This window comes from Mustela nivalis (genome assembly GCF_964662115.1).
Source record: "Mustela nivalis genome assembly, chromosome: 2".
In the NCBI taxonomy this organism is placed as follows: Eukaryota; Metazoa; Chordata; class Mammalia; order Carnivora; family Mustelidae; genus Mustela; species Mustela nivalis.
The window spans coordinates 83,403,696-83,421,255 of record NC_139021.1 but is presented as its reverse complement, the minus strand read 5'-3'; the positions used below and the strand labels follow the sequence as shown (position 1 = coordinate 83,421,255).

The following is a 17,560-nucleotide window of genomic DNA, read 5'->3' as shown; positions in this document are numbered from 1 at the left end:
TATGACCTGGGCAGGCTAAATAATTAACCTGTGGATTACAGAAAGGCCATGTTTCACCCTGAACCTAATAGCAGCTTCTCCTACCTCCCTGTACCTCCTACCTGTATCATAGTCATTTCAAGAATTTCCTTTTCCATTTTCTGCTCTTCTCTTACCAACAAGATACCTATGATTTTTTCTAGTTCCTATTATCCATTATTCCTGACTTGGCTCCACAATTGCCAGTTAGTATAAATATAAAGCCACAATATTCTTGATACACTTCTCTTTCCACAGATGGTTGGATCAAGGGGAAGATGATGGTAAGATTGCCAGAGAACTGCATGTAATGGATAACAGCATCATCTTTACAAGTGAGTGTCATATATTAGAAAATTCTCTTATATGATGGTTGAGGAAAGTATGATTCTGCTGAAATTAATGATTTTCTTTTTCATTTATTCCCTCAGGTCAGAAGCTAGAACTTAATAGAAAAGAAACAGTAAGATTTTACATTTGGTCTTACATTGTTTGGTACAAATAGTGTCCACATAACAATTTGATGTGTTAAAACAGAAATGGTATATAATATTTAGTAAGCAGTGTTTCTTAGTAACTTCTTTGTCTCATGTTGTTGCTTTTGGTTTTGTTTTGTTTTTATACTTAGTGGGCTGCAGAAAGATGGAAGTTTATGAAAGGAAATACTCTACAATTCTACAACAGGCTCACTGGAGGGTTTGTCCGTCTGCATCCAGATGGCACAGTTGATGCAATTGGAGAGAAGACAGACAAATATGGTACTCATTTGGCAAAGCAAGTGGTACTGTTGCAGTTTTGGGAACTGGAGGAAGGAAGATCTAGACCTAGTTTAATCTGCAGTATTGTTTCTTCTTTTCACATGACTTTGCACTAGTATTAAGTCATTTAAACAATTCACTACCTGCATTAATAAAAGTAATCAGTAGATGACAGGCTTTAAATCTGGGCTGACACTGTCATTATACGGAACAGCACATCATGAAAAAACTTATATTTGCTATTAATTGGAGAATAAAATGTATGCAATTAACATTGTTAATAAAAATCAGCAATTATAGCTCTTGAATGGTATAGCCATTTTAGGAATTAAATTGGTTCTACTAAATATTAAGTTTCTTTTTGTTTAAAACACTGTTTTATATAATTTGAGGGCCACAGAAATAACTAAGGCATTGTTCTGAATTCCAGACGGTCATAACCTAATAAAGAGGACAAACACATACAATTCTAATAATGTTTTTTGTTGTTGTTGTTATTGTTTTGTAACTAGTGTCATAATAAAGGTATAGAGGGGAAAATAGGCAAAACAAAACAAAACAAAAACCAGAAAACAAAAACTAGATTTGGTGTTTAGTCAAGCCATGACCACAAGAGCTAATGAAGAAGGGGTAAACTGACAGTAATAATCTTTTATTATAAACCCAAACCTCTAACTCTTTTTGAAACAAATTTAGTATTTAAACAATCTGTGAATAGAACTTTGCTGTATTTTGTTAGAAACTGTTGTTCAAATAACCTCTGAGATGTACTGGGGAATACTTAATCTATAGCATTTCTTCAAAATGTAACCTCCTCTATCTTGTGTTTGAGATCTCAAGGAATAATCCATTTTTTTCCTCTGTGAAAACATGTGGGAGTCTAAGAATACTCAGTTGCTTCTCTTTCCAGAATTAATTGATTCCTTAGAAGTTTCTTTACCTGTTGGTTCCCATTTGGGATGATTTACCTACTTAGACTAGTCAGAATTGTCTTATATATTCTATTGCCTGGATAGGTGCTCTTTTTCCTCATTGAATATAGTGGATTGTATTTCCAAATGTGATCAGAAAAATATCTCCTATTTATAATCAGAACCCGTGAAGGATCTAAGTTTTACCCTATTTTCAGAAAACATGAGCACACAAAGACCAAGACCATTCATTTCCCACAGCAAATTGCAGCAGCCAGAATATCTTGGTTTGTTCTCTAAGTCCTAGTACTACAATATCCTGAGGTGAGGGCCTGATAGTACCGGAATATGTGGATGGGGGCATTAAAGGGGAGAAATCTCCAAATTGGGAAACTCTGATTTAATATACAGAGAGAGAAGAGACAGAGAGCCCTTATCTTTATTCTGGAATATAAGCAAATCTTCTCCAGGGAAGGGAAGGAAAAGCTTTTACCTTTATTTCCCCAAGTTGAGAGAGCAGATTGAGAGAGAGAGAGAGAGAGAGAGAGAGATGGAGGGAGGGAGAGAGAAAAAGAGAGGAAAGGAAGAAAAGTGGAAGGTGGTGGAGAGAGAACTCTATGCTCTATTTTGATGGGCTGTTTCCTTACACAAACATTTTGTATGTGCATTTATTCAGAGGGCTGGACTATGCAGGAAAATGACAAATGTGGGGAGACAAATGTTATTTTCTAACACCCGTCACAAGCTAGTTTGTAAAGGGAACTTGCCACTCCTACATCAACAAGTGGAATTCATTTCCTTACTCCTTGCTGGGTCAACCCTTTCTACATGTTTTGACTAAAAGAATGTAGATGAATCAACATTGTAACTTCTAAAATCTGTATCTTCTACCATTATCTCTTGGACTAAGCTTTCTTGGAAGCCAGCCCTCATGCTAGGCAGAAGCCAAGACAACCATGCAGGGCTTCCAGGGAAAGAACTAATGCTCTGACAGCCCCAACAGAGTTCTTACCCCATAGCCAAACATATGAATTCCTGGGTAGAACAAACTAACTGGTAGTTATCAAAAGAGGTACTTTTTACCCTTAAGCAATGCTAGCATCCTAATATGCTAGTCCTTTAATATATAAAGTAGAATGAGCATTTCTTAAAAGGGAGGGGCAGGAGAGTATGAGTACTTTTCCTTAGCCTAACTGACATTTTTTTTTTAAAGATTTTATTTATTTATTTGACAGACAGAGATCACAAGTAGGCAGAGAGGCAGGCAGAGAGAGAGAGAGAGAGAGAGAGAGAGAGAGAGAGAGAGAAGCAGGCTTCCTGCAGAGCAGAGAGCCCGATGCGGGGCTCGATCCCAGGACCCTGAGATCATGACCTGAGCCGAAGGCAGCAGCCCAAACCACTGAGCCACCCAGGCGCCCCCCTAACTGACATTTTTGCAGCAAGAGGTCTTTTATGTGTGATACTTATTTGCAGGATTATTTCCTGATTTTATGCTCAGTGTCCCATAAATTCACACTCATGAATCAGTTTTCACATGCCAGGTAAGTGTTGCAATGAACAATGCTGACCCATGGATATCTTTTCAGGAAAATATTTTAAGAACATGTCTCTGAGATCTGTTTGCTTACAGTTTTCATTCTACAAAACAATGTTGTTTTTATCACCATGAGACAATTCTTCTATTTATCTATCAAGTTAATTGTAAATTAGGCTGTTTCCTTATGTAGAGAGTTAGAATGCTCATTTCTCCAAGAGCTACTGAGCCATTTATTGGCAATACTGGACCTAAAAGCACCACACAGCATGAGAAGGTCTTTGGAATATCACAGGGAGCTTCATTTTATGATGACAAGCTTTTAGGTATTAAAACCAATACCATGCTAACATTGATTATGACAATCATAAAGAATCATTAAAAAATCATATAGGATCTTAGAACTTAAAAGAAGGAGCAGACAGCCAAAGCAACTAAATTTTTAACTCTAAACCCTTGATAGTTTTATGACTTTATGTCAGGGTCATTTTCAAAAAATTCCCATCCTCCAAAATTTAAAAAAATTTGCTGTAAAATATATATTTGCATAGTTTTCTCATTCTACAGTAGTTTTTCAAGACAAAAATTCATAATCTAAATTCACATTTATTTGACTTATATTCTAACAGGATTAGACATGCAGTTTAAAAATGTATGATATATCACTGAAAGTTTATTATTATTATTATTAAAATATAGTGCATTACTTATTTCAGGGGTACAGGTCTGTTATTCATCAGTCTTACACAATGCACAGTGCTCCCCACAACACGTACCTTCCACAGTGTCCATCACCCAGCTACCCCATCCCGCCTAACCCCCTCCATACCTGCAACTCCCAGTTTGTTTCCTGAGATTAATACTCTCTTATGGTTTGTCTCCCTCTCTGGTTTTGTCTCGTTTCATTTTTTCCTCTCTTCCACTATGATCCTCTCCCTTGTTTCTCAAATTCCACATATCAGTAAGATCATATAATTGTCCTTCTCTGATTGTCTTATTACGCTTAACATAATATCTTCTAGTTCCATCCATGTCATTGCAAATGGCAAGATTTCATTATTTTGATGGCTGCATAATATTCAATTCTATATATACACTGCATCTTCTTTATCCATTCATCTGTTGATGGATATCCAGCTCTTTCCATAATTTGGTTATTGTGGACACTGCTGCTATAAACATTGTGATACAGGTGCCCCTTCAGATTACTACATTTATATCTTTAGTGTACAAACTTTTGGATCATAGGGCAGCTGTTTTCAACGTTCTGAGGAACCTCCATACTGTTTTACAGATTGGCTGCACCAACTTATATTCCCACCAACAGTGTAGGAGGGTTCCCTTTTCTCCACATCCTCGCCAACATCTGTCATTTCCATATTGGTTAATTTTAGCCATTTTGACTGGTGTGAGGTGATATCTCATTGTGGTTTTGATTTGTATTTCCCTGATGCCAAGTGATGTGGAGCACCTTTTCCTGTGTCTGTTGGCCATTTGGAGGCTTCTTTGCAGAAATGTCCATTCATGCCTTCTGCCCATTTCTTGACTGGATAATCTGTTCTTTGGGTTGCGTTTGATATGTTCTTTATAGATTTTGGATACTAGCCCTTTATGTGCTATGTCATTTGCAAATATCTTCTCTCATTTTCTTGGTTGTTCTTAGGTTTTGTTGACTGTTTCCTTTATTGTGCAAAAGCTTTTTGTCTTTATGAAGTTCCAATAGGTCATTTTGCCCTTGCTTCCCTTGGCTTTAGGTGATGTCTAGGAAGAAGTTGCTGGGGCTGAGTTTAAAGAGGTGCTGCCTGTGTTCTCCTCAAGGAGTTTGATGGCTTCCTGTCTCACATTAGGATCATTCATTAATTTTGAGTCATTTTTGTGTATGGTGTAAGTGGCGGGGGGGTGGTGGGAGGTTGGGGTACCAGGTGGTGGGTATTATAGAGGGCATGGATTGCATGGAGCACTGGGTGTGGTGAAAAAATAATGAATACTGTTATGCTGAAAATAAAAAAAAATATTAAAAAAATAAAAAAAAGAAAATGGTCCAGTTTCATTCTTCTACATGTGGCTGAACAATTTTTCCAACACCATTTTGAAAAGCGTGTCCTTATTCCATTTGATATTCTTTTCCTGCTTTGTTGAAAATTAGTTGATCATAGAGTTGAGGGTCCATTCTGGGGTGTCTGTTCTGTTCCATTGATCGATGTGTCTGTTTTTATGCCAGTACCACACTGTCTTGATAATTTTACCTTTGTAATAGAGCTTGAAGTCCAGAATAGTGATATCATCAGCTTTGGTTTTCTTTTTCAACATTCCTCTGGCTATTCAGGGTTTTTTCTGGTTCCATAAAAATTTTAGGATTATTTGTTCCACTTTGAAAAAAGTTGATAGTATATTGATAGAGATTCCATTGAATATGTAGATTGCTTTGGGTAGCATAGACATTTTCACATTATTTGTTCTTCCAGGTCATGAGCATAGAATGTGTTTCCATTTCTTTGTGTCTTCCTCAGTTTCTTTCATGAGTACTTTATAGTTTTCTGAGTACAGATACTTCGCTTCTTTGGATAGCTTTATTCCTAGGTATCTTATGGTTTTGGGTGCAATTGTAAATGTGAATGACTCCTTCATTTTTCTTTCTTCTCTCCCCTGTTGGTGTATAGAAATGCAACTTATTTCTGTGTATTGATTTTATATCCTTATATTCTTATATGAGTTCTAATAGTTTTGGGGTAGAGTCTTTTGGGTTTTCCACATCAAGTATCATATCATCCGCAAAGAGTGATTGTTTGACTTTTTCTTTGCCTATTTGGGTATATATATATATTTTTTTGCTGTCTGATTACTGAAGTTATGACTTCTAGTACTATGTTGAACAGCAATGGTGATAGTGGGCATCCCTGCTGTGCTCCTGACCTTTGGGAAAAAGCTCTCTGGTTTTCACTATTGAGAATGATATTTGCTGTGGGTTTTTCATAGATGGTTTTTATGATATTGAGGTACATACCCTCTATCCCTACCCTGTGAAGAGTTTTAATCAAGAAAGTGTGCTATACTGCAGCAACATCTTCCTAGGAACATCGCCAAAGGCAAGGGAAGCAAGGGCAAAAATGAACTATTGGGATTTCATCAATATCAAAAGCTTTTGCACAGCAAAGGAAACAGTTAACAAAATCAAAAGACAACTGACAGAATGGGAGAAGATATTTGCAAACGACATATCAGATAAAGGACTAGTGTCCAAAATCTATAAAGAACTTAGCAAACTCAACACCCAAAGAACAAATAATCCAAGATAGAAATGGGCAGAGGACATGAACAGACATTTCTGCAAAGAAGACATCCAGATGGCCAACAGACACATGAAAAAATGCTCCATATCACTCGGCATCAGAGAAATACAAATCAAAACCACAATGAGATATCACCTCACACCAGTCAGAATGGCTAAAATCAACAAGTCAGGAAATGACAGATGCTGGCGAGGATGCGGAGAAAGGGGAACTCTCCTACACTGTTGGTGGGAATGCAAGCTGGTGCAGCCACTCTGGAAAACAGCATGGAGTTTCCTCAAAATGTTGAAAATAGAACTACTCTATGACCCAGCAATTGCATTACTGGGTATTTACCCTAAAGATACAAACGTAGTGATCCAAACGGGCACGTGCACCCGAATGTTTATAGCAGCAATGTCCACAATAGCCAAACTATGGAAAGAACCTAAATGTCCATCAACAGATGAATGGATCAAGAAGAGGTGGTATATATACACAATGGAATACTATGCAGCCATCAAAAGAAATGAAATCTTGCCACTTGCGACAACATGGATGGAACTAGAGTGTATCATGCTTAGCGAAATAAGTCAAGCAGAGAAAGACAACTATCATATGATCTCTTTGATATGAGGAAGTGGTGATGCAACATGGGGGCTTAAGTGGGTAGGAGAAGAATAAATGAAACAAGATGGGATTGGGAGGGAGACAAACCATAAGTGACTCTTAATCTCACAAAACAAACTGAGGGTTGCTGGGGGGAGGGGGTTTGGAGGAAGGGGGGTGGGATTATGGACATTGGGGAGGGTATGTGCTATGGTGAGTGCTGTGAAGTGTGTAAACCTGGCAATTCACAGACCTGTACCCCTGGGGATAAAAATATATGTTTATAAAAAAATAAAAAGTAAAAAATAAATAAATAAATAAATAAATAAATAAATAAATAAATAAAAGAGAGTGTGCTATACTTTGTCATGTGCTTTTTCTGCATCTATTGAGAGGATCATTTGCTGCTTATCCTTTTATTAATGTAGTGTGTCACAGTGATTGATTTGTGTATGTTGAACCAAACTTGCAGCCCAGGGCTAAATCTCACTTGGTCATGGTGAATAATCTTTTTAATGTATTGTTGGAGTCTGTAGGTTAGTATTTTGGTGCAAATTTTTGCATCCATGTTCATCAGCGATATTGGTCTGTAATTCTCCTTTTTGATGGGGTTTTGTGGTCAAGGTAATGCTGGCCTCATAAATGAATTTGGAAGTTTTCTATTTTTTGGAACAGTTTCAGAATAGGTATTAATTCTTCTTTAAATGTTTGGCAGAATTCCCTGGGATACCATCTGGCCCTGAACTCTTGTTTGGTGGGAGATTTTTGAATACTGCTTCAATTTCCTTGCTGGCTAGGGGTCTGTTCAGGTTTTCTGTTTCTTTATGGTTTAGTTTCGGTAGTTTATACATCTCTAGAAATGTATCCATTTTTTCCAGATTGTCTAATTTGTTGGCATATAGTTGCTCATAATATGTTTTTATATATGATTTTATTTATTTGGGTCCTTTCTCTTTTCTTTTTGATAAGTCTGGCTGGGAGTTTATCAATCTTATTAATTCTTTCAAAGAACCAGATCCTAGTTTCATTGATTTGTTCTACTGTTCTTTTGATTTCTATTTCATTGATTTCTGCTCTGATCTTTATTATTTCTCTTCTCACGCTGGCTTTAGGATTTTATTTATTTATTTATTTATTTCTCTAGCTCCTTTAGATGTAGGGTTAGGTTGTGTATTTTAGGCCTTTCTTGTTTCTTGAGAAAGGCTTGTCTTGCTATATACTTCCCTCTTAGGACTGCCTTTGTTGCATCCCAAAGATTTTGTTCGCATGAATTTTTTATTTTTCATTTTTTATTTGTTTGCATATATTTTTAAAATATACTTTAATTCTGGTTGACCCATTCATTCTTTTTTTAAAAATTATTTATTTTTTTTTCTTTTCAGTGTTCCAGAATTCATTGTTTATGCACCACACCCAGTGCTCCATACAATACGGGCACTCCATAATATCCACCACCAGGATCACCCAACCCCTCCAAAACCCTCAGTTTGTTTCTCAGAGTCCACAGTCTCTCATGGTTTGTCTCCCCCTCCCATTTCCTCCAACTCAAGCTTACTTTCTTATTTGTTCTTTCTCAATATTAGTTTGGCTCTTCAGGGTCTTTTGTGTTTCCATACAAATTTTAAAAATTTTTTCTATTTCTTTGACAAATGCCATTGGAATTTTAATAAGGATTGTGTTGAATATAGAGATGGCTTCAGGTAGCATGGACATTTTAACAATTTCATATTAACTCTTCTGATTCATGAATATGGGATATCTTTATATTTTTCATGTCTTTTTCATTTTTTTAATCAATGCTTTACAGTTTTGGAGTATAAATCTTCACTTCCTTGGTTAAATTTATTCGTAAGTATTTGCTTGCTTTTAATGCTATTTTAAATATTTTTTTCAGGCAGTTCACTGTTAGTGTATAGAAACTCAACTTTTTGTGTATTGATTTTGTATCCTATAACTTTACTAAATTTTTTCTTATTAGTTCTAACAGTTTTGGAGGGAGACTAGAATTTTCTCTATATAAGATCATATCATCTGCACATAGAAACATTTTTACTTCTTCCTTCTCAATCTGGATGCATTTTAATTCTTTTTGTTGCTAATTGCTCAGGCTAGGCTTCCAGTAATATGTTGAATGTGTACTGGTGACTGGGCAGGCACCCTTGTCTTCTTCCTAATCATAGAAATCTTTTAGTCTTTCACCAGTGAGTATGATGTTAGCTGTGGGCTTGTCATATATGGTCTTTATTATGTTGAGGCATGTTTCTTCTATACCTACTTTTTGAGAGTTTTTTTTTTTCATGAAATGATGCTGAATTTTCTCAAATGTTTTACTGCATCTATAAATGATCATATGATTTGTCTTTCATTCGAGGTGTGTCACACCTATTTATTTGTGTATTTTGAAACATCATTGTTTCCCAGGGATAAATCCCACTTGATAACCATGTATAATCCTCTTAATATGGTTTTGAATTCAATATCTTAGTATTTGTTGAGAATTTTTGCATCTATTTTTATCAGGAATATTGGTGGTTCATAGTTTTCTTTTTCTTTCTTTCTTTTTTTTTTTTTTTCGTTGTGTTCTTATTTGTCTTTCAATCTCCTTGCTTATCATTGGTTTGTTCAAATTTTCTTTTTTCTTTCTTTCTTTTTTCTTTCATTTCTCTCTTAAAATTTTTTTATTTTTTAAATTTCTTTTCAGTGTACTAGAATTCATTGTTTATGGACCACACCCAGTGCTCTGTGCAATGTGTGCCCTCCATAATACCCACCACCAGCCTGGCCCAATTTCCCACCCCCCACCCCTTCAAAACTCTCAGATTGTTTTTCAGAGTCCACAGTCTCTCCTGGTTCATCTCCCTTCCCATTTCCCTCAACTCCCTTCTCTTCTCCATCTCCCCGTCTCCTCTGTGTTACTTCTTATGCTCCACAAATAAGTTAAACCATATGATAAATGAGTCTCTTTGCTTGACTTATTTCACTCAGCATAATCTCTTCTAGTCCCGTCCATGTTGCTACAAAAGTTGGGTATTCATCCTTTCTGATGGAGGCATAATATCCCATAGTGTATATACACCACATCTTCCTTATCTATTTGTCCATTGAAGGGCATCTTGGTTCTTTCCGCAGTTTGGTGACTGTGGCCATTGCTGCTATCACATTAGGGTACAGATGGCCCTTCTTTTCACTACGTCTGTATCTTTGGGGTAAATACCCAGGAGTGCAATTACAGGGTCATAGCGAAGCTCTATTTTTAATTTCTTGAGGAATCTCTACACTGTTCTCCAAAGTGGCTGCACCAACTTGCATTCCCACCAACAGTGTAAGAGGGTTCCCCTTTCTCCATATCCTCTCCAACACACATTATTTCCTGTCTTGTTAATTTTAGCCATTCTAACTGGTGTAAGGTGGTATCTCAATGTGGTTTTGATTTGAATCTCCCTGATGGCTGATGATGATGAACATTTTTTCATGAGTCTGTTGGCAATTTGTATGTCTTCATTGGAGAAGTGTCTGTTCATGTCTCCTGCCCATTTTTTGACCCGATTATCTGTTTTGAGTGTGTTGAGTTTGAGAAGTTCTTTATAGATCCTGGATATCAGCCTTTTGTCTGTATGGTCATTTACAAATATCTTCTCCCATTCCATGGGTTGCCTCTTTGCTTTGTTGACTGTTTCCTTTGCTGTGCAGAAGTTTTTGATCTTGATGAAGTCCCCAAAACTCATTTTCGCTTTTGTTTCCTTTGCCTTTGGATACATGTCTTGAAAGAAGTTGCTGTGGCAGATGTCAAAGAGCTTACTGCCTATGTTCTCCTCTAGGATTCTGATGGATTCCTGTCTCACGTTGAGGTCTTTTATCCATTTTGAGTTTATCTTTGTGTACGGTGTAAAAGAATGGTCGAGTTTCATTCTTCTACATATAGCCGTCCAATTTTCCCAGCACCATTTATTGAAGAGATTGTCTTTTTTCCACTGTATATTTTTTCCTGCTTTGTTGAAGATTATTTGGCCATAGAATAGAGAGCCATACCTGGGCTCTCTACTCTGTTCCACTGGTCTATGTGTCTGTTTTTATGCCAGTACCATGCTCTCTTGGTGATCACAGCTTTGTAGTAATGCTTGAAATCAGGCAACGTGATGCCGCCAGTTTTGTTTTTCTTTTTTAACATTTCGTTAGCAATTTGGGGTCTCTTCTGATTCCATACAAATTTTAGGATTGTTTGCTCCAGCTCTTTGAAAAATACCGGTGGAATTTTGATCAGAATGGCACTAAAAGTACAGATTGCTCTAGGCAGTATAGACATTTTAACAATGTTTATTCTTCTGATCCAAGAGCATGGAATGGTCTTCCATCTTTTTGTGTCTTCTTCGATTTCTTTCATGAGTATTCTGTAGTTTCTCGAGTACAGATCCTTTACTTCTTTGGTTAGGTTTATTCATAGGTATCTTATGGTTCCTGGTGCTATAGTAAATGAAATCAATTATCTAATTTTCCTTTCTGTGTTTTCATTGTTAGTGTATAAGAAAGTAACTTATTCTGTACATTGACTTTGTATCCTGCCACGTTACTAAATTGCTGTATGAGTTCTAGTAGTTTGGGGATGGAGTCTTCTGGGTTTTCCATATAAAGTATCATTCCTCTGTGAAGAGAGAGAGTTTGACTTCTTCATTGCCAAATTGGATACATTTTATTTTTCTTTGTTGTCTGATTGCTATCGCTAGGACTTCTAATATTATGTTGAACAAGAGTGGTGAGTGTGCGCATCCTTGCTGTGTTCCTGATTTTAATGGGAAGGCTGCAAGCTTTTTCCCATTGAGAATGATATTTGCTGTGGGTTTTTTATAGATAGATTTTATGAAGTTCAGGAATGTTCCCTCTATCCCTATACTTTGAAGCATTTTAGTCAGGAATGGATGCTGTATTTTTGTCAAATGCTTTTTCTGCATCAATTGAGAGTACTATGTGGTTCTTCTCTCTTCTCTTATTGATTTGTTCTATCACATTAATTGATTTGTGAATGTTGAACCATCCTTGCAACCCAGGATGAATCCCACATGGTCATGGTGGATAATCTTTTTAATGTGCTGTTGGATCCTATTTGCTAGGATCTTGTTGAAAATCTTAGCATCCTTGTACATCGGGGATATTGGTCTGAAATTCTCCTTTTTGGTGGGGTCTTTGCCTGGTTTGGGGGCACTCTCTTATTGGGGTATTACTTTCCAATGAGTTGCTTCTGGTGGCTCCCTCCCCCTTTTGTTTATCTTCTGGTGTCAGTCCAATGTTCCCACTCCTCTTTACCTGCCCACTGGTGTCTTCTGCTCTCGTAGAGAGCAGAATTAGATAATTCTAATCTCAGACTGATTTTATGAGTGATCAGAGTTCTTTGGTAGGTAATCAGCTCACTTTAGGGGACAGGTTGAAACGTTGCATCCTCCTACTTCTGTGCCATCTTGTCTCCCCCTTCTTTCTTTCTTTTTTTTCATGAGTTGGTCTGGATGGAGTGTATGTTTGTGGGACTTTACCAATTTCTTCTAGGTTTTCCAATTTATTGTATAATTGTTCATAGTAGTTTCATGATTTTTTGTATTTCTGTGGTTTCAGCTGTAATGTCTCCTTCATTTATATATATTTTTTAAATTTGAGCCCTCTTTTTTTTCTTGGTTAATCTAGCCAAACATTTGTCAGTTTTATTTATCTTTTCAAAAAACCAATTTTTTTGTTTCAAGATCTTCATTGATCTTTTCTATTGTTTTTATTTTCTATTTCATCTGCTTTTCTTCTGATCTTTGTTATCTCCTTTCTAATAATTTTGGGGTTAGTTCTTATTTTTGTAGTTTCTTGAGGTATAAAGTTGGGTTGTTTATTTAAAGTCTTTCTTTTTAAAAAAGTGGACATTTTTTACTACACATATGCCTCTTAGAAATGCTTTTGCTGCATCCCCTAGACTTTGGTATGTTCTGTTTCCAACTTCATTTGTCTCAAGATTTATTTTGATTTTCCTTTTGATTTTTCCTTTAATTCACTGGTTGTTAAGGAATGTGTTATTTAATTTCAAAGTACTGTTAATTCTCCAGTTCTCCTCCTGTTGTTGACTATTGTTAATCTTACAGCTTCCCTCCTGTTGTTGACTTAAATATAAAGAGAATTTTAAAGCTCTTTTTACAGATTGCCCCATCTCTTTGGAGAAGAGTTCCATTAGTTTATACTCTCATCAGTGGCACATAAGTGTCTTAGGCTCATTACACTTTTGTCATTAAAGCAGAGTTAATAATTAAAAAAATGCACACTTTAAACTATTATATAAGCCTGAAACATAAACACACACTTATTCTCCAATTTTAAAATGTAAGGCTAGGTCTGTGTGTGTGTGTGTGTGTGTGTGTGTGTGTGTGTGTAGCCCAATGTAAGTTGAGAGCATGATACACATTACTTTGCATGTTTATATCTGCATTCCATCTGATTGGCACCCCTTTTTACTCTCAAAAGTATCATGGTTGAACAATTATAGGTAACTGTACCTCTAATGCATGCTTATAATTTTGTTTCAGTTATAATTAAGTGAGAAATAGGAGTTTAAGGAGAACTATTTTTTTGAGATTTAGCTATAATCTTCTCAGGACTTTGAAGAAAAAATTTTCCGCAATTTTTACTGTTTCTTTATTAAATAGTTTGTACGGTATGCCAAAGAGGGTAATTCCCCTTTTTCCTTGTGTTTCAACTTTGAAAAAAGTTTTTGTACTGGTTATTCTCCTTTTTTTTTTTTTTTTTTTGAATAACAAAACACATAACCATTTCAAGACTTAACCTCTTCTTTGGATTTTTTCTGGTATTCCAACCTATCTGTGCAGGTACTAATAGAATTCTATTAGATTATTGTTAGTAATTGATCTACATATTATAAGCCCTATTTCTAGTGAATATCTGATGGTGATTAGCTGCAATTATTTTATTTGTCTGGTTCTCTGCTACCAGATCTTAATAAAGGAAATGAAAAACAGTTTATTATTTAAAGAGTATAGCACTGAATATATATTGGCCACTTTGTCTTCTGCTGCATCTTTACCATGTCATAGCTACACTTCTCTGAAATCAAGAAGCCATGGGCTTTGCTCCTCTATTTTATGAGAGTGCTTTGAAGGACCTCTTTGGCTTTAGATTAGAAAAGAATATGCTCTAGGATGGATGTTGTCTTATTCAGTCCTGTTTAAAGTGTACTTCAGTTTCTGAATTAGGAAAGATTAGGGAAAGGAGATGTAAAGGAAGAAGAGGACTCTGGATTTCTTGGAAATACACATTCATAGTGGGGATATGGCTGCTCACTTTATGGCATCCTCTAACTCTAACTTGATACATAAAGGGATGACTAGCACTTTTATCAATCTTGAGCAAATCAGGGCTATTTTGTACTGTAAATTGCTGAATTTCTTAACTCAGAATTCAGCAGTAGAATCAAAATGAATTTTGAGTGTTGCAAAAAAGAGTGATCTGATGCTTCACTCTAGAGACCACAAAACATGTTTCAAATACTTGAACTCACTACTAGAAGAATATCAGTAGGCTTCTAGTAAACAAAAGATACCTACTTCATTTTGTAAGTTAAAACTATACATCCTCCATGAATGATCTGTTTCTTTAAGAAGTCTGGGATAGAAGGTCTAGTGCATGTTTGAAGGCAACTTCTTTTATTCCTTTCTATGGTGGGTGATAGCCATTAACAGATTTGAAGTAGAATAGAAATACTTTGGTGGCTAAATGGAGGCTAGATTTAGGCCTGTGCAGAATGATTAGAGAAAGAGTGACCAATCAGAAGCTTCTAAAATATTTCATTGGGAATATTGATAGAGAAGAGAGAATGGATTTGAAGAATTTCTAGGAGATAATTGGCAGGTCTTCATCATTTATTGGTAAAGGTGTATTAAGGGAAAAGGTTATTCTTAGGTTTCCAGTTTGGATGATTAAGTTGTTGATGGGGGTCACTGACTAAGGTAGGAAATAAAGAAGATTTAGGAGGAGTAGATTGGAAGCTAAGAATATGTGGAAAATTGTAAGCTCAAGTTTGTATATATTGAGTTTGAAGTGTGTGTGAGTTAAATTATACATATGAGCTGATTTTGAGGGAGAAATGAGTGGTTGAGATGTTGATTTGGTATTTACCACTTCATGGATTATTAAAATAAACTTCTTGGGGAGCCAGTGAAGAGTGAGAGTTATTCACCTTAGCACAGAACCCTGTGCATGAAGAGGACAACTGAGAATGAAGTAGCAAACTGAGAAGGAAGTTAGTGAAGTGTGAGATTGTGAAGTTTCAAAAGATGCCTGCAGGTTCAAATGGAGTAGAGAAGCAAAATGAAATAAGGACTGAAAATGCTTCTGTTGGGTTTTGGCAATTAGAGTTTGTTTTGATGCTATCAGTGTGTTTTGATCCAGTGGATATTAGAATTAGCCAGGAACTTTAAGATTATAAAGATTTACCCCTTGTTTTTAAATATAAGAATGTTTTAGAAATAAGAGCATTGAGAATTTTTATGTAGGTTATGACTGAAAAATATTGCCTGCACGTAGTAGGTGCTTAATAACAAGTAGTTAAATGAATCATTGAACTCTTTTGCTAGAACCAGAACTAGAATCATACATCTAGATTTAGGTTTGAAGTTAGATTATTGAGACATTCTTGGTTTTGGAGTTAGGCCTATATTGCTATGATCTTCCTTCTTAGAATCACATTTGTTGAAAACCCAAAATTTTGACAGGTAGTATTTATGCTTTTATTTGTCTCCAGTTATTTCCTTCTTTGGTTTCTTTGATTATACATTGGTTAATCCATTGCTTCAGTAGCATGTTGTTTAATCATCACAGTTTTGTGGATTTTCCAGTTATCTTCTTGTAATTGATTCTTAGTTGAATCATTGATATGAGTCAGGGATTAAAGTTCCTTACTATTATTGTAGTCTGTCAGTTTCTCCCTGTAGATCTGTTAATATTAGCCTTATATGTATTTTTATATATTGATGCTCCAGTGAGTTCAATGTATTGCCTATATTTTGTGCTTTCTGTAAAATAAAACACACAATACGTATTCCTTTATATTGGGCTTGTTTGACTTACATTTTCTGAGAATCACCTATTTGTAAAAGGAAAAATGGTCTTTATTTCTTATTGTTACAAGAGTGGATTCTTGAAAATTTGTTGTTTGTAAGTACTAAAGAAAGGATTCTCAATATTGGAAAGAGCACTGGGCTAAGATCTGAGGTCCTAGGTTCAATTTCCGTCTGTGGTACATATTGTGTAGGCTGTGGGGATCTAATTAACTTTTTAAAGAATATTTCCTGAGCAGTTACTACGTTCAGGGGCTGCTCTAAGTGCAGTTATATAGGTATATACAGAATAGACAAAAATTCATGCCTTCAAGAGCATAAATTATAAGGTAAAAAAGTATGCAAAAGTATATTGAAAATATACTTTTTATACATCATAAATATGTGATGACATCATCATACAAAGTAGTCACTAATGCTCAAATCATATGTATTTATTTTATTTTACCTCAAGTCCCTGAGATTTAGAGGGGAATTGAATTTTTTTTTTTTTTTTTTTTTTTTTTTTTTTTTTTTGTAACAGGATAATTTATCATCCTGGAATCAGTTCCATCGGGTGTCATTTTTTGGGGTTGTCTCAGGTGCTTACCAATTAGAATGGAAATGCATTAAGGATTTTCCAGGGAAATGCCAGCAAATTGCCAAGCAGCTTATAGATAATCAAAGGTTATTGGCATTCTACCTTTTGACTAATTAAAAACATTTAACTAAAAGATATCACAAAATATATTATTAGGAGATTTCAGTGTATAATTGAATAAGAAAAAATACTTTAAAAGCATGAATTACTTGCTAATACCCTAAAATGTTTTCCAGGTCTTTTTGATGTTATTTTCAACAGAGGAAATATATGCATTTTCCAAAGTCATGAAATAAGACATCTTTCTCTTGCTATTGACAATAGCAATGTCACTGGAATGGTATGTAGGAATTTTCCTTTTTGTCATATATCAATAGTATTGTATCTATATATATTTTTTATAGGATCAAATTGTATTTTCTTTGGCTTTTACTTTAACCATTTTCATTATTCTGTTTTGTCTTACTAAGTTTTGAGATTCTGATGCATAAATGGTCCTATATATCAGCAATTAAAATTTAGACAAGAAAAAGTAGACCGCTTTTCTTTCCTTTTTTTTTTTTTTAAAGATTTTATTTATTTATTTGACAGACAGAGATCACAAGGAGATAGAGAGGCAGGCAGAGAGAGAGGAGGAAACAGGCTCCCTGCTGAGCAGAGGGCCCTATGCGGGGCTCGATCCCAGGACCCTGGGATCATGACCTGAGCCAAAGGCAGAGGCTTTAACCCACTGAGCCACCCAGGCGCCCCAGTAGACTGCTTGTCTGATAACATTCAAAATATTAA

At 35.6% G+C, this 17,560-nt stretch overlaps 1 protein-coding gene across 13 annotated transcripts in view; it reads left to right on the top strand.

Moving 5' to 3' along the window:
• The window catches only part of RP1 (RP1 axonemal microtubule associated), a 357,833-nt gene that overhangs the window by 172,287 nt on the left and 167,986 nt on the right, over nt 1-17,560 (top strand). For 12 of the 13 annotated variants that reach the window (XR_014308427.1, XR_014308428.1, XR_014308429.1 and 9 more), the window contains exons 10-13: nt 277-353; nt 450-481; nt 647-776; nt 17,011-17,114. Coding sequence is in view for 9 of the 13 variants with exons in the window: in XM_082719229.1 (XP_082575355.1) it covers nt 277-353; nt 450-481; nt 647-776; nt 17,011-17,114 (343 nt within the window). In the remaining 4 variants the exon portion in view is untranslated. Of the gene's footprint in view, nt 1-276; nt 354-449; nt 482-646; nt 777-17,010; nt 17,115-17,560 lie in introns of those variants that run through there. The other variant, XM_082719226.1, reaches the window with a different exon arrangement.